The sequence below is a fragment of the Bipolaris maydis genome, assembly GCF_028858645.1.
Source record: "Bipolaris maydis strain C4 unplaced genomic scaffold PSV08scaffold_9, whole genome shotgun sequence".
Classification (NCBI taxonomy): domain Eukaryota; kingdom Fungi; phylum Ascomycota; class Dothideomycetes; order Pleosporales; family Pleosporaceae; genus Bipolaris; species Bipolaris maydis.
Genome location: NW_027093865.1, coordinates 628,669 through 649,443, shown reverse-complemented (window position 1 = coordinate 649,443; position 20,775 = coordinate 628,669). Strand labels below are relative to the sequence as shown.

Below are 20,775 nucleotides of genomic sequence, written 5' to 3'. Positions count from 1 at the left end.
CAGGCTGTCATGCATGGCGCTAGTGGGCGGGTGAGACGATGAGACGACCAGACGACGGGCCAGGGGGGCATCTCGGCTTGCCCATTCCAGCTGGATGATTGCGGCAGCGAGCGGCTCCGCTACTTGACCATGAATTGGGTATACTTTTACAGCCCCTGTTCCTGGCCAGCGCCCGGGCCCCATCTGTGCCCTGAGATGCTGATATCCCCCTCTCGGCCACATGTTGATTCGCAACAGCAAAAGGGTCTTCTTCGGCACAAACTAGCTCGCTTGCGTGAAACGGTCGCGCATCTGTCGCGCTGCCACAGCTGACCGTCTCCATCCTTCTAGCTGAACTCTATGCCATGCGACAGAGGGCCGGCCCTCTAGAGGTTCCCTGGCCCAGCCCACAGGGTCGACCTCCAATCCGCTAGGCCTGTGTTTGCGCAAACCACTAGACCGCGTGCGGCAAATGCAACGAGATGGCTTGACGCACAGCAGCCTGCAGATGCCTCGTGGCTGGCCTCGAGCTACTACTTACATGACAGCTTCGAGCGCCTTCTAGGGGTGCCTCCTAGTACTCACACCCAAAGCTCGTATATAACACCAAGCTTTGGCGCCGATCGGCAGCCGATTTAGCCGCCACGACTCAGTTGCCATGTCTCAGCCCCGTGTTGCCTGTCGTACAAGTCCATCGGTGTACTGTGTAGTGTACATGTCCATGTACCGACTACGTAAGTAGCACATGCCTTTTACACCACGCACATACACACATGTACTATACTAAAATGAATGCGTATGTGCATACATGTTGTACATACACAGACATACATGATGCTGCTGCCATACTATACCACTACCATCATCACAAATGTCGACGTGGAATGATGTGGCAGGACCACCCAAGCCGTATTCCCCGACTTGGAGCATGATCATGAGGCCAGCCTGCTCCCGTCTGATATCGTCTTACGCACGTTATGCCTTCACCGCCGTTCCATCTGCACATGTCTTTCTTCAAATGCATGTCTGGACATGTCGTGGGGCAGGGTTGTCGGGCTTCTGGCGATGCTTGCCGCACCCCCACCACCAAGCACAGGTGCGTGGAAATTAGCCCCGCGCGCCAGCCGCACCCACCATCCACCTGGCTGAACTCTAAAATAATATTTCTCTTGCCCGTTTACGCGTCGCCTGCTTTCCATTCGTCCCTCTGAAGACGCCGCTGTCACCGACGCCAGACACCACCAAACTGCGGTTACAGACATGCGTGTCGTGTTCTCTGGCCCATCACGAGGTTCGTCAGAGATCGGTGCTGCCTGTCGGCATCGGGCCTAATTGTGTCCAAATTGCTCACAGCCGCCCGGTTCCCGGTGACATGGATAGATCGATCCGGCTGCTGGGGGGTAAGAGGAGACAGCGCCCGGCCCGGTATGCGCGCCAAACCGCAGTCGTAGTACTCTCCTTCTCTCTCGATTTCTCCCTCTCTAATATCTGCTGACGACATGGAGCACCATTTGGCGATATTGCATCTCGTCCATCATGGGCTTAGGGACTGCCATTCAAATCGGACATGTGATGTCAGCATGTTGCACAACATAACCACATAAATCACCTGTCCACTCTGCATTCAGAACGGCCACGCGTTCACTCCGCCTACATACGCTTGCTTTGCCGGCCTGTTGGCGACCCAAACACCGCATTCTCCTCGTTACGAGAGAATTCCATGTGCATTACTCGCTCATCACACCTAAGGCGCGAGCCAACTCTGCCAAGAGCCGCTCAATTCCTTAGACTCCTCAGCCGTTCGTCGCCTCGTGCAGCCTTAATACAATGATCTACACACGGTTGACACTGCTCAAGACATCAGGCCTGCACTCTCGGCCAATGTTGGCTGTCTAGTAATGCCACTTGACTCCACCTCGACCATGCGTCCTGGGGAACCCTATCCATATCGGAAGCTAAAGGCGATCGTGAATTACATTGGATCCCTTTTATGGAGAATACCGCTATCTCGGTACATAATCGCTGACCACTGGACGGTCCAGTTGCACTCATACTCCCCCAGATCACGTCTTACTCATGCCGATTATCACCGACCTGATCGATAGCCCACCCCTGGGTTGCAGTGGGGGGGGGGGGAATGAAACAAGCAATAGTGCGGACATGAGGCGCAATCATACCAAGTAGCTCATCCATTAACTATGCATCCCGCTGTACAGGGCCACATCTCACTCCACAATCGTCCGGTGAGCATCCACACAATTTACACGTCTGAACCAAACATCCGACATGTCCAAATATTCCACCTTTTCATTGGAAATCAAGACTTTTCTCTTTGCCTGTATACATGTGTACTACTACAAGCGTACATTGGATTAAGCTTTGACAGTGTTCTAGGCCGACTCTGTCGCTTCTCCACGGCTACCGGCAAGCTGGTATCCCCACCCATTCCTCTGTAGAAAAAACAAAGGAGCGTCAGAGGAGGCGAGTATGATGCGCTAAGCGAATGTGTAGCCCCTTCTGCGGGAACGATCCTTCCGCTGCTAGAAAACTCCCGACTCGTTAGGAGAGATTGTAGTAATGCTCCTTTGCGTCTTTGCATTGATCGGTGAACACACAACGATCGGCCTTTTCTTCTCTCGCGCATTGCACGGTCGACATAGAGCACGCAACTGTCTTCTTCCCCTGCACATTGATCGGTCAGTTTTTTCCATTTAGGAAACTCATTGGTCTATTGTCATCGTATTATCGACATGCACTTATTCGTATAGATGCTCCCACGTGCGACAATCCCAAGAAAACTTTGGTGTTTCTACTAGTGCGAACGAGCATTACTTTTTTCGCCCGAAGACCCAAGTCGCTAGTCGCAATCACGTGCATACGGGAAACAAGCCCCAGCACCCGGTTTATCCAGTCCCCTGTACATTCCTCTGCCTGACTTATTCCCAGATACGTCCCTGTCCTCTCGCTATTCCCACGGCGATACTCTTAGCAGGTACATACAGCAAAAGATGACAATTAAACGAGATATGATACGACAGACAAGATATACTACAGGGGCCATGCCTGCATGTCTCATATCAATCTATGTATGTAGCATTGTCGCAAGCCAAACTGCCACAACGGCTAGCATACTAGGTACTCGCAGCCCACATCCCGCAACCCGTCCCCTCGCTTAGACACATTTACTGACCCCTACCATGACCACAAACAGGTATGTTCTGCGACATCCAATGCACTTCCCTGTCACCTTTGTCTCCACGGTGAAACGCAAGAGAGAGCAAAAAAAAGACCAAAATCGATAGCTAGAATTAAGCATCGTTATCATCTACGATATCGCGATTATTATCGCCGCCAGGATTTTGTCCGCCCTTTTCACCGAGATTCCACACCAACAGGTTGAAAAGAAGATAGAGATAGGATAAACACGATACACTAAAACCCTAATCATCGCAACCCAAATAGGAAATAAAAATGCCCAAAGTTAATGCAAAACTCCATACGTGCGTCGTAAGACAACTAGGGGAGATCATTCGCCGACAACTTTGGTTCCGCTCGTATTATGTGTGTCGGTGATTATCAACTTACACACGTTTATAGGAAAGTACTACACTACAAACCCAGCCTTTCATCAATCCGCAACTCGGCTATCATAACGCCATTGCAAGGAAAAAGAGCAGGAGCAAGAAAGCGAGCAAGGTCAGAAAGGACCAATAGAATGTAACCCCATCATCACTATCATCATCATCATCATCACCATCCCCCGTGTTTCTGGGCGATATGAACAAAAAGGCAAGGGCCCAAGCTCACCAAGTATGCCGAGCACACGCACCCACGCACACCCACGGGGCCCCTCCCACCCCTCCCCCCCAAAAGATGAGCAAAGCTAGGGATTCAAGGAAATCAAGGCAAGGAAAAAGAGAGCCACTGCAGCGGCAGCGCATCCGACAGGGCGGGATTTGCCGTTCGTCTCCAGGCCCGGCGCAGCAGAACAAGGCAAGAGAGAAAAAAGCGAAAGAGAGAGAGAAAAAGGGCCCCCCATCATCATCCCAACCAACCAACCAACCAATCAACCCCCCCGTCCGCCGGTTGAACAAGGCATGGGGGAGGGGGGGGAGACACAGGACTGTTCGTGGCCAACGGGGGGGGGGGGGCCACCACATAACCCATGTCAGCCAACGCGCCATGGTCTGTGGTTGCCGGGACCCACCTTCATGGGACTGGGACTGGGAATTTTGTCGTAACAAAAGAAAAATCAGCTGACTCAACCACACAGACGCACCCGCTAGCCACGCGCTCCCCAATTGACCCGCTGCCCGGTTTTTTATTACCTTGAAACAGCAGGAGATACGTACGTACGGGCATGCAGGAGGGCAAGGGAAGGACTGTTCTCTCTCTCTCTCCCTCTCCCCCCGTCAGACGCAAAAAAGTGGGGATGAGGGCGTGAGAATGCGAAGAACAGGGGCCCCACACCTGTTCTGCCCCAAGGAAACGAGGGCCAAGACGGGATGGACATTGATTGTACGTGTTTGTTGCTGAGAGAGGGATGGAGAGTGTGTAAGTGTGATTTCCCTTCTTTGCACAGTTTTTCTTTGGTGACGTAACAACTGTTCCATGTTGAAGTGCGGGCGAGTCTTTTTCTTTCTTTCTCGGTGTTGGTGTTTGTGTCATGTTCGCCATATTCTTTGGTGTCTTTTCTCTCTCTCTCTCTCTCTCTTGATTGGTATGTAAAACTAGCACATACCACAATATCCCACGCCATACATACATACAAAACCCACCCCCCCCTGCCCTTCTTCCCCCCTGGAGACTCTTCGGGCACTTTGGCTACGTGCGTAACTTCGTCTTTTGATGTTGTTCACCCCCATGCAACACACATGGCACACAACTGACTCGTCAGGCAACACAGCACACATACTCGCAACGCAAAACCACGCGCGGTGGAATAAATCCGCTCTTTCATTTTCCAAAGTGCTTGGCCTAACGCTCTTTCATCACGGTCTTTCTAGCCAAATATTCCCTCATCTGATAAAACTCCTCACCAACGCACCAACCAACGCGCACACCCCCAGCCCTGTCGATCTTTGCTCCTCTTTTTCTTGTCTGACCTGAAGTCGTCTCGGGAAGTGGGAATGGGTGGTAGGGGCGGTCGTGGTAGTGGTGGTGCGGAGCCTACTGGGGTCTAGGCACTTTCTGCACGCTTCGGCAGTCCTGCACGTCTTTTTGGTTGCGTGGGATGGGTGCAACGGTTGCGGGCCAATATAAACTACCTGCTACCGCACATACGTACATGGACATGGAGCAATCGGGCCAGGGTCCTTGCAGCTCCCAGCAACGGTTTCGGGTCGACCAAGGATTGGGTGAAAGGTGCGTAGTTTAGGCAAGGACAAGGAAATCAAGGCATCCCTGAACCGGTCGTTGTCTGGGCTTCGAGGTGCCAACCCACCACCCCTCCCTCAAGCCCAGCCACCGTTTGCAGTTACATGTAATCATGCCCTCTCTTATTTCGTCTTGATCGGACGCTAGGGCATTTGAAATCGGATGCTGCCCTTGTCCTCCTTTCGTATTACCACTGCCGGGCAGGGCAAGGCGTTTTGTGGCCTTATCCATTTGGCCAACCTACCTGTAGGAGATGGGGAAATTTACCCCATTACGTACGCGAACTTTGACGGGAGGGCGCGTATCCCCATTCTGCTGCACGTCGTGTTCCTGGCAAGACCAATGGGATAGCCCTGCTTGCTTCCTGGTGTTGCTGCCTGACACACCGTGATGGCTTTACTTCTGCCATGGAACGGCTGAACTACTGTCGCTGTAGATGTGACATTGCGAGGCCGTGCAGAATGTACCACCGGGTGTTTTGCACACCTTGTACATTTCTCTCGATCTACTCTAGTTGCATTGTCGCTGCAGTGTTTTGCGCGTCTAGAGTTGTGGTCATGTAGGTATTTTCACAGTCGGTGCATGAGCGCTTGGGTCCCCGACTCGTTGGCCGAGTGGTTTTGGGTGATAATGGTAGAATGTAACCCACTTGACATTTCTTTGATATCGCGCTCGATCGACTCGTATCGATTGCCTGCTGTCCCACTGTGCTGACCGTCCAAGTGGAGCTTGTTGTTGGACGGTTCTGGGCTTCGTATCTCGTTATTGCGCATGCGTCCAATATTTGCTTTTTCAATAGTCGCAATGCTTATTCTTCCTCCACGTTCCTCATCTCCCTGGCCGACATCGTTCGTTGCACTTAGGCCCTTGTCTGTATCACCAGTTCTCATTTCTTGCACCGTTGATGTTGACAAAATGATCGTCGGCTGAATAAGAGACTCCTGGACTCCACTTGGTGCATCGTCAGGCAACGGCGCCTTCACTTTGCGTGCTATTCTGTTACCCCGACTTCGAGTACCTGGCGTGCTTTTGGTCTGCTCTGAGCCCATGCTGGATGCCTCCTTAGCACGTCTGGCTAACCTGGCTGCACGAGCATCTGGTGGAGCCTCTTGCTTCTGTTCCAACTTGCCAGTCACACCTTCATTCCCGCTGTGTGACTTCTGCTGCTCTACTGCTGCAGGGGCCTGCTGTGCTATCGCCAGCGCCGGACTCTTGCTCTTCTTCGCAAGGTCCTCTTCACTCAGCTCCACCCATTTTGCGCCCACTTTCTTCATTTGTGTAAACCTAAGGAATGTTTGGCTCGATCCGCTCGTGTCCATGTACTCCGATCCTTCGGGCGGTGCATTGCGGCCTCTGACGTACATTTGGCTAGGTCGGTGATACTCATCACTGCTGCGGTAGGTCTGGTGGAACTCGACCGTATCTGAAAACTTGAGTCGCTTTCGTCCAAAAAGGGAATTGGTGCTGCGCGATCGCTTGGGCGACGGCCGAAAAGACAGTGGCGCGTCACATTGCTGCAGCCGTGGATTGGGTGATCTTTCAGCTGTTACAGGAGGTTGGGTTGTTGGCGAATGTGATCTCCGACGCGCAATGCCTAAATGTGGTTCCTCGCTCCCATGGAACACATGCTGCACCTCCGGACTTGCTTCTTCAATGCGCGTAGTGCGCTCTCCAGTTGGTGGAACCGGGAGCGCCTCTACCGTCATGAGCCAGTTATCGAATTCCATACGGGCTTTCTTGTGGTTGTCTCTCGCAAAACTCTTCGTGATGGAATCGCGTTTGTTTTCGAAAGCCGCCCATTCGGTATCTGCAGCTTGCAGAGCATCATAGAGTGTGCCAAACCGCTGACAGGCGCTGCATCCAAACTCTTCTGGCGCTTGTATCGGAGTGAGCCCATCGGCTGTGATAGCTGCGAGGGCTCTAGCGCATGACTTGCACTTGATTGTGTTGTGGTTGCCTGCCATGTGGAGCCTGTTTGGTCAAGGGCGGGGTGATGTTGTTGAAATAGAAACTTGGTTTAATATGGTTGTCCACGGAAGTTGCAGAGCTCCAGAGCAATAGAGCACCTGTGGATATATCAGGCATATGATCGTCAAGGCAGTTGCGGATGTAACGATTCAAGGGTGTGGAGTCAGAGTGAAGATATTTTGATTGAGATAGACACGCAGCCAACCCCTCCGCGATCGTCAAAACAACGCGCCGCGCTTTCCGTAATGACAGCGAACAGTGTATCGCGGGGGCCTGTATGCGGCAGAACCGTGGATGAAGTCGGATTCAAAGACGTTTGGTGTTTTTGAGCGATGATGTCAGAAACAAACGACACTGCAACCAAATTGCTTGTTGTATTGCTAACGTCGCTAATCCCGGTTGGGACATCCCCTATCCTCGGGACGACAAAAATCAGAGGCAACGCCATGATTCTTACACAACACTAATGTTTGTGTAAGAGATTTTGAATAGGTGGTTGGCAGGCAGGATATGGGCCATTTCCCACCAAGTCAGTTGGAATGAGGACTATTACAAACCCGTTCATTACTTGATATGTGAGGAAGTAATCTTCACCAGAAGTTTCTTGGAATGCTATTGTACAAGAGTACAATCTATGCAAAGATGATGCCTGGAATGTGACATGTAGGGGTTTCCTGGCATCGCAAGTTATGCAATCTTGAATGCAGATCTCGTCAGTCATCCAAGGCAACACATTCATTTCTCTCAGCTTGGTAGCTCACTCCATGGTCTTAATGTTGCAGTAGGTGACCTGCCTTACTACATCTAATCTATCAGTCGCAACCAAGGGAGAGAGGTACTTCATATAATTCAACACGAAAGCTACTTTGACCTGTGGAGATCCCCCAAAAAGAAAAAGAATGCCGACGCATTACATCCAACAGCAGATATGTACATATCCTCAGCATACAGCCACCAGCGATGGATTTCTACCATCCCAGCCCAACCTTCACTATCCAATCATAACAGCAAAGCTCTACATCTGGTTTCTAAACCCATCTCTACATTCATAATATCCCCGTCAACCATCAAAAAACTCACTCTCCGCATCCATCTTTCTCTCCAACTCCACATCCGTCATGCCCGCAACCTCAAGTCCAAAATGATAGTTATGCCATCCCACCTGCCTCTTATACCTCTCTACATATCCCCTCGTCATGTCCCTCCACGACCCCTTTCCTACACCTTCCAGCCGCGAATCTGCACTATCAAGCAACTTTGTGGACCCATCAAGGAAGCTCTCGATAAAAGAAACTTTCTCAACACTTCCAAATGATTCCTTCATTATTCTTGCTACCATGGCAATGTCGGTATGCGGCATAGTTTGGACCCCGATAATGAGCTCTGTGAGATGTAGTTCCTTTGCCAAAGTCCGGAGTTGGCACCGCCAGAAATACGGAAGCCCGCCCATATCCTTCTGCACCGGTGGCTGCAGCAGTTCGAAGATCGGATCTGGTGCCAGCCAGCGTACGCAATGCAGGAGCGCGCCGCGTCCGAAATGGAAGGCGAGACGTCGAAGATGGGGGCGATTGGTTGGTCCTAGTTGCCACAAGAAGTTTGTAGTTCCTGTTAGTCCGAAGTGGAAGGCGGTTCGGTGGAGAATGTACGGCTGCATTGTACTTGTGATGGTGGGAGAAATGCGAAGGAGGGCCGAGAGACTGATGGGTGATTTGGCGTGTTTTGATTTCAGTCGGTAGCTGATTTCAGGTAAAAGGTCGTAGTTTCGGGAAAGTCCCGCGGCGGTCATCAAGATCATTTCTTGAAGTTCTTGAGGTAGGCGAAGGAATGGATGGAATAAGGGCTGAATGTTGACAGTGTCTTCTGGAGCTGGTTGGGGGCTAACAGCTTGTGAGTGCGTGCGAACTGCGCGCTCTGTATTGCTAGAGACAGTGTTGGCACTGAGGCTGTTATTTTTGATTGCAAGACGTGTGAAGTAGAGATTGTTGAGGTATTCACGGGCGGAAAGCCAACCCGAACCGCAGCGGACAACCAGTTTATAATAGTTGCTCGGGGAAATGGATTTGACCTGCGAAGTTGGCTGGGTCATATCCTCTTCAGCGAATGTGAATGGACACATGCCCTCTTCCCACTCTGTAAACGCTTCTCTACTTTCAAAAGGGTTCATGTCACCCCGTTGCGCCTGCCTTATCATACAAGGTTTCCTGCTCTTCCTCTTGCCCATTTGCGGACTAAAAAGTCTGACAACGATCTTCTTGCTGCAATCTTTGAAGCTCGAATCTGTAAGCACGCACTGCACGCTCTTACCCAAATCCAAATCCTCTCTCCGACGTGGATCAGGAGGCAACAAACTGAGCTTCCCTTGGAAATGCGCGCTTGAATCGTGGCCCATGGACCATTGTTTCAAATGGTGAATGAAAATCTTTCGCTGCTGTGCCTGAACCCAATGCTGATTGACGGGGTTACGAGGCGACTTGGTGGAAGGTGAAGGAGGGTTTTTGCTGGGCGACACCAAAGGAACTGGTGGGGAATTTAAGGGTGTGATAGTGTGACCCTTGTCGATGGTAATAGGCGTGCAAACCATGCTGGAGGAGTTGAAACAACGTTGAAAGGTGGTGGCGGTCCAGGTCAGTTGAGGTATGTTTTAGTCTGGTGAGATGTCTTGGCTCACGATCGGTAAAGAAATGGTCTGGTGATAAGCGTCACAGGTGAAGAGTCCGGTAACGGCTCTAATTAGCGTTGGTTTCACCGCTCGCAAGCAAACATAAGGGCACCGTCTGTATTGCGATATGTACTAGTCAATCATACACCGCGTGGTGTTTAACAGAGGCGTTTGGGTGCTGATGCAAATGGCCAAACGAAGCAAGCAAGGAAGCGGAGTTCCGAGAGGGTTGTTGGGGATACGTCGAACAAGCAGCGCGTGAATATGACGGAACAAGAAAGGAAATTTCGAAACGATCCACCTCAATGACGAAACCCGCCCGGCGGAGGCAAAATACTTAACTGTCAAATTGAAGTTGTGTACACGTCAATCTGGGTAGGGGACAGACCTAATCATGTACCGGCTGCGCCGGACGGGATTTGGTGAGATGCATCATGCACCATGACGAACACAAACGCGGAGAACTGGCCTGTCGCCAACAGTGGCTACTAGCCTGCAGCCGGATAGCACGCGCCACCTGTACGTCAATACCTCGGACGCAAACGGCACAGACGTTCCATGGACTCAATTTCTATGTATGTATGTATTTACGATCGTCTGCAAGTGCCACAACGCGTGTCCCAAGGGTGCGTTGTGAGAAGAAATTCCATTTCGTGGGTGGCCATGGTGCCGGGTATCATATCCCAAAATACAAAAGAATGAAACGCCACCAAGTAAATAGAGTTTGTGTAAGCAATTAGGCTCTCCCCTCTAGCCAGCTCGCAGCCCGCTCTAGAAGCCCATTGAAGCCCTTGACATTAGCCAAAAGCCCACCACCACGCGAGCCAACATCCTTCGCTACGCCGTCTAGTAGCATGCTTAGTGGCATGTCTGGACCCTCGTTTTCTCTTCCTTCTTTGCGCGCCTTAGCACGACCGTTTTTAATCGCAGCCTCAATTGCGAACATGTTGCCGCTGAGCATATTCTGAGCGTCCGCCCGGGCTTTTTCAGCATGGTACTGTGTCTGGATGTCGTCCTGCTCCATGGCAATTTCCTGTCGATTGTTCTGGAGGCCTAACATCTCTTTGCGTAAATCGGCATTGGCGCGTCTCAGCAGCTTCATCTTTTGGAAGTTCGTGCTTAGTACGTCGTTAGCATCTTGTAAATCCATGAGCTTTTCATTCAAGCTCTCCTTGAAGGTAATCGACATATTGATCTGGCTTCGTAGCTCCTTTCGGCTGTCAGAATCTTGCAAGCTCTGCAGCTTTTCAGCCATGCGTTTGAGACGATGGTCAATGCTATCTTCTAGGATTGACCGTGTGATATCTGCCGCAGTGACACCCCGAACTGTAGAGCCTTTTATCCGCATCACTGATATGGTATGCGTTGGCCCCACAAGCTTTTGGCGCTTGCGAGGTGGTTTTTCCGTTGAAGGCTTAACGCGTGGTACTTGCTCGGGAGCAGATCGCCCAGGGACGGGCTCCATTTCTTCTTCTAGCGGGGAATCCCCTTCTCCGGCTGACACTTCGTGTGCACTGGAGACTTCCACACTATCTTTCTGTCTTGCAGGCTGCGATGGTCGTGTAGACGCCTTGCCTCGAGCAGTTGAGAGGTCGTCGACAGTCTCATCAGCGATTTCGATGATAGGCTCTTTGCTCTTCTTTTTAACAGACTTGTGTATCACCGGTGTTTCTTGGGGTTCGCTCTCGCGGACATTGAATTCTTCACGAGGGCTCATACGCTTCACAGATTTCACCGAAGCCACTGCTGGGGTGCCACTTTCAGTGTGGTGCTCATCCGATAATCGCGGTCTGCCACGTCCACGTTTCGCGGGCTGTGGTTCCGTGGGTGGCTCCCTGTGGTCTCCATTTGCTGAATGCACCTCAATCGACTGTGATGTTGTCGGGATTTTCTGACTTGATGTTGGTTGTACTTGTGGGGACAGCTCATCGACATTCATTTCTGTCTCCTCTTGCGGTGTTTCCTGTGGCTGTATTTCACTCCCAACCACGCGCGGCGTAGCTACGGGCACTTGGGGCGAAAGCTCGTCCTCACTCTCATTCTCGGTTGGCGCCGCCGCTGGTGTATTCAATTTGGCATCAATTCGGGAGGCCGAATTTCTTGGTTGTCCGCTCGGGAGTAGACTAGGGGTCTCAGGGGCGGTATCGGTTGACTTGGATCGTCTTGATATGGAGCGCCGTGACCTTGCTGATGTTGTCCCATTTGTGCCTGCGGTCGGTGTCTCTCGCCTTGCGCTTCCAGAGAGCGCCCTCTGCTGTACCGCTGCCTGAGGTGGTGTCCGCTTCATCACGGTAGATCTAGCAAACACGGCCTCGCGCACGTTGCTCGCACCCTCGTCCAGCACCGAGAGCTCATCCGGGCCATTGTCCTGTTCCTCGAGTGCGGGGGAGGCATTTCCAACCACTCTCTTGGTCTTTTCAACCGAGCGCGCAATCTCTTCGCGGTTTGGGCTCAGCTCATCCTCTTCCCCTTCGACTATATCCGACTGTGCAGTGGGCGAAGCCCGCTTTCTTTTGCCGAGCTGCGGGGTCGCTGTCGTATCTTTTGGTGTACTCTTGCGTTTTGACGCGCTGCTGCGCTGAAGCGACGCGCTTCTGTGTCGTTGTGTCGAGCCATTCGGGGCACGCGGTGTACTTTGGACTGGGGTTCGACGAGAGGGCGGCAGAGGAGGAAGTGAGGATTGTTTAGCAGGGGCTGCGCCGAGAGCGCCGAAGCTGAAGCCAAAAGTCGCCTGTACTGAGGAAGGGCTGCAGCTGTCAGCATCCAAGTCGTTGGTTGCATGTCATGACGCCTGTCTTACCCAGCACCGCGCACGCGCTGCTGTCGATGCTCGCGGCGATCTATGGATGTGTCAGCACAAAGACGGATAAGTAAGAATTATACTGTTGTCTCATACCGACGGGCGCCATGACGATGTGCGGTGTAACAATTCGAATTCGGGGTGGGGTGGGCGAGGCTGCTGTCGTCGCGTGGTGGTGGTGTTGTGAGGGTTGACGCGCATGTCCAGGCGCTTGCTTGGCCTCCATCATCCCCGCAATAATTCCGTTCGCTGCTCACGTCTCGGAACACAACAACTGCCATTGCATTCCTACATCATGGGCTGGCTGTGGGGTAACAAGAATACCCCAACCGGGTCAGATCAGCTCGATCCTTCCCTCCGTGAATTCCTCAACAAAGAAGCCCCTACAGGCCCGGCGCCTTCATTGCCATCTGCGCCCAAGGAAAAGCCCGCCGATGCACAAACACCTGCACCCACACCCCCGCCGTCGCAGTCCCAGGAACAGACCGAATCCGCTAGGCCTCGGGTGCCGCCTCAATCTCAATTCCAAGATGGGCGCTATGCCTATCTTTGGAAGAACTACACCCCCCAGGAGATCCTCGATGACCGCGGAAAGTCGGAGCAAGACCGGCTGCGAGACCTGGTCGATGCCTACAACGACCGCAAGGCCTCGATTGGCCGAATAGCAATGGAAAACTGTGCACTTGAGTATATGGAGCAATTTGAATGCTTTCGAAACCCCAAGACGTGGTGGTCCAGGGGCACAATGTGCAGCGCCGAGTCGCGCAAGTTCAATCGCTGCTACGATATCCAGTCCAAGTTCCTCAAGGCCCTGGGCTACATGACCATGGATGCACGCTCTCCCGAAGAGGACGAAAAGATCCAGATGCACGCCGATAAGCTGTACCAACGCATGTTGCAGCAAGAAGCAGAGATAGAAAAGGCAAAGGAAGAAGGCCGGCCTATCCCAAAATTTGAAAGCGTCTTGTCCAAACGTAACGTTGCGCAGGCAATGGGTGGTATATCGCCAACTACCAAGAATGAACAGGTGACTGAGATTGGAAATTTGAATACTGCCGACGAAAATGAAGTATGGGCCCACATCAAACCAGAAGCACGGAAAGAATACGAGAAGAAGCTCGAGAGTTTGTCGCCTGAAGAGCGCGAGATTGAGAGAATGGCCGTAGTAGGGGAGTTGAGGGCTCAAAATGGTGTTGCGAAGCAGCTTGAACAGACATTCATTGAGGAAAGAGTAGCTCGCATGAAGAGGAGAGAGGCTGGCCAAGCGACGTTTGGTGATACTATCAAGACGTTGTGGGGATGGGGTTGAACTGCAAAAAGATGTACGCATAGATTGTGTTTTGATAACGTGTAGAATTACTCATGATACCACAAATTATACAACACATTTCACCGTTTCTATAGGGTGGTTCAGTATCGTAACAGCCTCGCGCCCTCGCTACTGTTCTTGCTTGATCGTGAGTGTTGTGTATACTCTCTGCGCTTCGAATGTATGTATCCAATGGAGTAGTCCCTGCCTTTAGTAATCGATGAGCACCTAGCCGAACTGGTTGGCTATCTGAATTCTTTGTGGATTAAATACGTAGTATTGGAATAAAACTAGCCTTAATCAAAACAAGCCTACTGTTTGCGATTAGCTGCCATTACGACCACACATTACAAAGAAGATCTAGTATGCTAGAGTGCTAGGTTTTCATGTACTGACTGAAACATGATAAGAGAGAATCATGTAATTATATAATCCTAGCGTGTAAATGTGTCTGATTGCTATAGCTCTAATTTGGTAGGGAAGGTTTTTATCCGAACATTTTGGTCCATCGAGAGCTCACGTTGGATGTGTGATATCTGATATGACATGGCTGTTGGTTCCCCCTGTACTTTGGAATATCCCAGAAAGAGCTCTGATAGGCCCAGAAAAAATTGGTGTGTTGTTTCAATCGCTTCAAAACCACATATACCGGAACCTGTAAGCTGATGCAGAACAGATACGGAATAGTGTATTGGCGAAGTGGGGCGTGTCAGACTTTGCTTACTTTTTCCTGTGTTAATATCTCTTCCGGAGCGGTAAACAGTGACAGCGCAAGCTATTATCTGACCGGCGATTGGTGATCCGGCCAAGTCAAAATACTGTAGTGCGCTTGGGCAAGGACCTAGTACCTAAAGGAGTCATCATTGCGTGATGAGGTCATCCGTTTTAGCCTCAATCTTGAGCCTTTGAATTCAAATATCAAAACTTTATTTGCGAGGTGCCAACAGTGTGCGCTGATGTTTGCGGATCTGATTTTGTGACAGATATGGAAGAAAATATGGGACCATCTGCAGACGACGTGGTCGGCAAACGTTCGGTACGATAATCAGCCTACGCCTTACTGTTATTCTAACATTTCGGCTGTAGTGCGAATATTGTCGAACGAAAAAAATCCGCTGCGATCGGACTGTGCCGTGCTCTAACTGTAGAATGAACAAAGCCGGTAAGTTTGGTGACGAGCAAATCAGTTAGGGCTAAAGACGATTGTCCAGCTCCGTTTGTAGTGTAGCATTACACCCAGACTCCCAATACGGTGTATCTCAGTAGTTCGCGAAGGTTCACTAACTAGTCAAGATTGCAAAACAGTTGTACCAGAACAGAAACCTCCAAAAGTAAGAATCAGTTTATCTGGGGAGTAGTGCGTATCCAAACCTGCTTTTGAGTTAGGCATTTGACCATAGGCAGTGAGAAGAAGATAGACCGTCTTGAGAGCCGCCTTGCAAATATCGAGACCGTCCTCGCCAAGATTGCTTCAAAATTGGAGATCAAGGATGCATACACAGTATTTGATGAGCACGTCATTCGGACGGAATCCTCGTCAACTCAACTCAATGAGAAATCTTCCGTTATTGAGGCCGAGTCGACGACACCTACGCCTTTTGAAGGCGAGACTGGAATGAATAGGCAGTCAGACTATGTACGGGAGTTGCTCGTCCAGGTGGTTGGTCAGACACCATCGATGGACCAAAACATAGAAGTCAAAGCAGCCTTGACAGCGCTTGAGGAGCTGGTTACGCCCAGCAATCATGGAGATATCTCTCCAAAGCTAGATACTCAGCAATTGGCTGATCGATCTATTCCAAGAACTGACAGTGCAAAGTTAGAGCAGCCCCCTTGGAGTGTGGTGAAGGTCGCCATGGATAAGGTGTTGGGTTGGTAGTCCCTGGTATAGGAATCTTCGGATCTGCTAACGCTTATAGAACATCCTACTATGATCTTTACTGCTTTCTTTCCTATCATTGATGCGAAGAATCTCTATGAAGTCATTGAAGATTTTTATTCCAACCCAACCACGTGCGGTACTCCACGTCGAATTTTTGCGTCTGGTGTATTGTTCAATATATTTTCAGAATTTTCATCGGCACCCTGGAGTGGTACCACCAAGGCGGATTTGACAAGGTGCGCGAAACTCACTGTTGCCCCTCAACTTACTTATTAGGATTGTATTGACTGTTTCTAGATACGCGTCTTCTGGTACGTTGTCTATTGTGATCTAACAAATGTGCGTCATCTAATTCTAGGCGGTTTCAGCTAGGGTACAGTTGGAGCTTGCCATAAGCCAGCTTGGTATACTCATACCAGCTAGCCATGAAAACATTGTAGCCCTAAGCTTAGGTACGGCTTGCGCAGTCGAGATGTGCAAGCCATCACTTGCCTGGATGCTGAACTCCTGCGCCGTCGAACTATGTCAAAATCTAGGTTACCATCGTTTCGCAACCATGAAGAACGACCCAGAAGAGGAGCAGAGACGTAAAATGCATCTATTTTGGATGATATATTACTTCGATAAGCAACTGTCTCTGCGTTTGGGTCGAGCAAGTATCATCCAGGATTGGGATGTGTCATTGCCCTTCCTTGCCACGAGCGATGCATCGCATAATGGATCTGAAGGCAACAAAATGCTTCCATATTGGGTCAAAGTTGCTAAGGTTCAAGGGAAGACGTATGAGAGCTTGTTTAGTGCAGCTGCATTCCTCAACACGCAGACTGAACGGTACCAAACTGCTGTGAGTCTCGTTCGTGCGATGGAACAAGCTTGGCATGAACGAGGCTATGTAGGTATCAGAGACTCTACCAATCTAGCGAGTCCCATCGAGACAGAACTGCCTTTCAAGCATAAACAAACATTACGCAAGCACGATCAAGATGCCCTGAAGCCCGGTGCTTATGACATAGGTCAGTTTCTTTCGTCTCTCGACTGGAAAACAGTGCTTAAATATCTAGGATACCTTAATGATGTCGAGGGTCTGTTTTTTTATACAGATGTTGTAGTGCATTACTCAACCTGTGCACTTATATACCGGGCAGCATGTCCAGTGAATACATTGAGTCAGGAGTGTCTCGAGTCTTCTCGAGCGGCAATATTAGCGCATATGAGGTGTAATGCCCAATTCAACTCAAAAGCCAATACAGAACTTTGGGCAGGATACATCCATTGGTCCATCCTTGAGGTATGCAAGATGTGGATATGCCTTAATCACTCACTCAACTTGGCCGACCCAGCTAACTTATATACAGGCCCCAATTACTCCGTAAGAAGTTTCTTGATACACGCAATAGCTTTGGTATTGATTTTAATCAGCTTCATCGTCTTATTCTGCAACGCAATCCAGAGAACCGATCGCACCGATCTAGATTCTCTCTCAGACTTCGTCACCAGCCTTGAGTCTTGTAGAACATTCTCTGAGGGCGCGGAAAAGCTATACAAAATGTGTCTCCTTTTCTTGAAAGTAGCTAGAATCTACATCCAAGCAAAAGAAACCGAGATCGAGAAGGGTCTGTTGGTATCTTTGCCAGACCTGGGACAAGACATTCTCGACGCGACTGCACCTGATGTCTTACTAGACTTTAGCACAGTCTCACAATTTGGCCCGCATCTAAGCGCTCTTGGACTATTGTCTAATACAGATTGGTCGATGGCTGGTTATATGCCAGATTCAGTACCGGAAGGACATGAGCACTACCCATCAACTGAAGCCATGAGTGGCGCGCAAGATTTTGAAGGTGTAGGCATGAGTCAACAAGTTTTGGGTGTAAGCCAGAACTCTGTACAAGACTGGTTCTCAGGATCGCGATATTTGATCAACTTCATGGATTTGGACAACGATATGCAGATGCCTGACATGAACAACCCAGGTTTCTGATTGATAGTGCAAGGCTTTACCCCTCTCCTCTCTGCTCAATTTAACATATTCGGCTTCCCGCTGGGTTCTTCTTATCTTCGTTAAAAAGATTTCTGATAGAACAATTTACTCATCGCTAGATCACAAAGTGTTGCATTTGTAGAGAAAAAATGTTAAGCTCATGTATTGCCAAAGCTCACAATTCTGTTCACCCTGCTAGTCGGAGACAAATTATAGTGATAATACCGAATTGTACGGTAAAAATTCAAGGAACTGCTCTTCTGGGTACACGATTCAATTCCTAGATTATATCTATCATATAACCCAAAGTAACACCGGAATCATCTCTCAACACCTCAGCATAAGTCCTGCTCAAATGTCCATATCCATCATCGACAATTTGACCAAGTGTATCAATCAGACTCTCTTTCAAGGACACACAGAATCTCCCAACCCTGCGATAGACACCCTTTCCTTGACCCGAAAGCTTGAGCACCAAGCCTATGATTGCCTCATCATTCCCATTGTCCACAAACACTGGTAGTAAGAGTCCTTCTTGAATTGTTTCGTCGCCACCATCTGGACTATTATCGGGCATCACAGTGCCTCCAGTTACGCCTTTGTTGCCCGGCAATAGCAGTTCATTGGTCGATCCATCAAAACTCGCGCGATGTAGACCACAGCACCGAACTCTCATGGTGGCACTGTTGATTGTTCCAAACGAATCGAATTCAGTATATCCAATCTTGACATCCACTACGGATATCAAAACTGGTCGGTCGAGAAGAGATACATGGTTTGTATGAACTGGTACATCCACAGAGGCCCATGACCAGCTTGGGGCGATGTATGCCTCCGTCTCCCGACGTGGCCCTGGAATCCAGATGAACCAGCACAACTGAGCTTCCAGATGTTTTCTCCATAGCCCTGCTACATATTGGTCATTTGTTTGTTGGTGTATCTTTCTAGCAAGGCCGGAGATCGCGACCAGTTTGTCCTTGACGTATGTCAATTTGCAGGCGCTATACCTAGCAATAATCCATGGCCACATCGAATCGTTTATTGTTTTTTTATGTAGAAATCTGGAAGACATCCTCATATCTCCAGGTAATCTTTCTGGGAAGCTTTCACAGGCCGTAGTGTGATTACACTCCCAGAACAGCTCAGTGGTCGTGAAGTGCAGAGTACGCACGGCTAACAAGCGTTCTTGGAGTACCCAGCCGCGCTCCATTAGTGGCATGTCAATTAAGCATTGCGAATAAAGAGAGACAGGAGCTGCGGAATACTCAAGGGTGTGTTGACTATTGTATAGCTGCAACTTGCAGTTCCAATGGGTGGGCCGAGAAAAGAAGCAGCCGTCTCGTCCATCTCTCGCGCCAGCGGCTGCGATATTGAGACTTGAGTTTTCGTAAACACTCGTCATACTCGCTGCTTCTCTTTTCCAGTCCGCGAGATCATCTTGGATGATACATAGAGTGTCCACCCAGATGTACTCGAAACCCAGATCATGTGCTATCGTGATGGCGTCTTGCACTGTGCGTGAGAGATCTTCACTTGGTATCTGAGTTTCTAGTTGCTGCAGATTGTTCTTACTCAGGGTAAGATATCTAGTTCTTCCCCAACAGTGACTGAGTGTCGCATATTCGACCCCAGCATTCAACTCATCTCGCTGGTAGACGCGGCACCGACCCATGGCAGTACCAACCAGCCGTGTAGGTATGTGTTGTGATGCACGATTTTGGCATCTTTCATGTTTCAGAGAACAATCTCGTAGCCATTCTTTAGCCATGGCAATTGAGAATCTTGTGTTTTGTGCTTCCTGTTCATTTGTAGATGGTACAATGACTTTTGTAACAAGATAAGCGAGGAGCATACAACGATATAATGTTTGTACGTACATGACTTAGGTGATGGGTCTATAGTAACGCGGTACATTATGGTTTGCTTCTGCCGTTCCATCATCTGGGCTCTACGAGTATCTTTGTCCGGTGAGTCCTGTGAAAGCGGTGGAGAGCTCAGCGTGGTCCCACCTTCTCGCCCATCAAGTATCCGGAATTTCAGATCGAATCGCAGAAAGTTCTCTAGTAACGGAATTTTCGGGTCATGGAAATCACCAGAATGGATATTTACCCCCAGTGACTGATATGTGTTGAGCGGGGATATCTTTAAATCATCGTCAATAGTGATTGGAAGTATAGTTGGCCCAGCTCTCCAAAATTGATAACAAAGTGAACAGTTGGATGCTGCGGCCCGTTCAAGTTCTGTAGGATCCTGATGATGGGGGAAGTAGTGGCTTCTATTTCGTTGCCATCGATTCCAATTGTCAAACATCAGTTGGCAATGAGTACATAGTTTAGCCAATGGAGAATCAAGCCGAATATTCCAGTTTGAAAAGTCAAACTTGTTCCCAGTATCCTCGGCCATTCTTTCAGAATGGACGACAATGAATACACTTGAGAAGACGCCGACCAGATATTGCTGTGGAAGTGGTTTTGTCTGCGTTCCAGACGGGGCACGGGGGCCTAAAAGGCGGGGCTGGTACCTGGCTGAGCGCAACAAGGACATGTCCACCAACAATAGAACAGAGGTCAGCCCTTACAAAATACTACTAGAAAAACACATCTGAAAATACTTTGGTATCCGAGTTTTGATTATGGCTATGCCTCTCCTAGTAACCGCACTGTTTTCATTCCAATCGCCAATATGAAGCGTGCAAGAAATCACCGCTAGTAGGTACTACCCCGACCATCGCATGTAGAGCGTGTCCAGGTCAGTGCAAAATAAATGTTCGGTTCGATTAAACTGTCAAGTTAAAGTGAAGAGAGGCTTCAGTTGTAATGAC

The 20,775-nt window shown here is 49.8% G+C and overlaps 6 protein-coding genes across 6 annotated transcripts; 2 read left to right on the top strand and 4 right to left on the bottom strand.

Annotated features, from left to right (window-relative positions):
• Positions 1-5,924: 5,924 nt before the first annotated feature.
• Positions 5,925-7,319, bottom strand: PSV08DRAFT_402784 (uncharacterized protein; the record flags this gene model as incomplete). The annotated part of the gene is made up of 1 exon (XM_014228275.2): positions 5,925-7,319. The coding sequence occupies one exon, from the start codon at positions 7,317-7,319 to the stop codon at positions 5,925-5,927; it is 1,395 nt and encodes a 464-aa protein (XP_014083750.2).
• Positions 7,320-8,383: 1,064 nt separating this feature from the next.
• PSV08DRAFT_225392 (uncharacterized protein) lies at positions 8,384-9,904 on the bottom strand (the record flags this gene model as incomplete). Its single annotated transcript, XM_014228274.1, has 1 exon — positions 8,384-9,904. The coding sequence occupies one exon, from the start codon at positions 9,902-9,904 to the stop codon at positions 8,384-8,386; it is 1,521 nt and encodes a 506-aa protein (XP_014083749.1).
• A 627-nt stretch (positions 9,905-10,531) lies between these two features.
• On the bottom strand, positions 10,532-12,962 carry PSV08DRAFT_363222 (uncharacterized protein). The gene is made up of 3 exons (XM_014228273.1): positions 12,879-12,962; positions 12,783-12,822; positions 10,532-12,729 (listed from the first exon to the last, which is right to left on the bottom strand). Exons 1-3 carry the CDS (start codon positions 12,889-12,891, stop codon positions 10,719-10,721), a joined length of 2,064 nt encoding a protein of 687 aa, XP_014083748.1. The 5' UTR covers positions 12,892-12,962; the 3' UTR covers positions 10,532-10,718.
• A 99-nt stretch (positions 12,963-13,061) lies between these two features.
• On the top strand, positions 13,062-14,204 carry PSV08DRAFT_402781 (uncharacterized protein). The gene has a single exon (XM_014228272.2). The coding sequence runs from the start codon at positions 13,078-13,080 to the stop codon at positions 14,089-14,091; it is 1,014 nt and encodes a 337-aa protein (XP_014083747.1). The 5' UTR covers positions 13,062-13,077; the 3' UTR covers positions 14,092-14,204.
• An 872-nt stretch (positions 14,205-15,076) lies between these two features.
• PSV08DRAFT_352725 (fungal-specific transcription factor domain-containing protein) lies at positions 15,077-17,954 on the top strand (the record flags this gene model as incomplete). Its single annotated transcript, XM_066092849.1, has 9 exons — positions 15,077-15,127; positions 15,385-15,422; positions 15,496-15,962; positions 16,011-16,209; positions 16,271-16,284; positions 16,342-17,055; positions 17,119-17,261; positions 17,329-17,342; positions 17,393-17,954. The coding sequence occupies 9 exons, from the start codon at positions 15,077-15,079 to the stop codon at positions 17,952-17,954; spliced, it is 2,202 nt and encodes a 733-aa protein (XP_065948897.1).
• Positions 17,955-18,234: 280 nt separating this feature from the next.
• Positions 18,235-19,626, bottom strand: PSV08DRAFT_392345 (heterokaryon incompatibility protein-domain-containing protein; the record flags this gene model as incomplete). Its single annotated transcript, XM_014228269.2, has 1 exon — positions 18,235-19,626. The coding sequence occupies one exon, from the start codon at positions 19,624-19,626 to the stop codon at positions 18,235-18,237; it is 1,392 nt and encodes a 463-aa protein (XP_014083744.2).
• Between the last annotated feature and the right edge of the window lie 1,149 nt (positions 19,627-20,775).

Coding starts and splice junctions, on each gene's coding strand:
- PSV08DRAFT_363222 (XM_014228273.1), bottom strand. Junction 12,730..12,782: donor CAGCGCGTGCGCGGTGCTGG/GTAAGACAGGCG, acceptor TGACAGCTGCAG/CCCTTCCTCAGTACAGGCGA.
- PSV08DRAFT_402781 (XM_014228272.2), top strand. CDS start 13,078: ATGGGCTGGCTGTGGGGTAACAAGAATACCCCAACCGGGTCAGATCAG.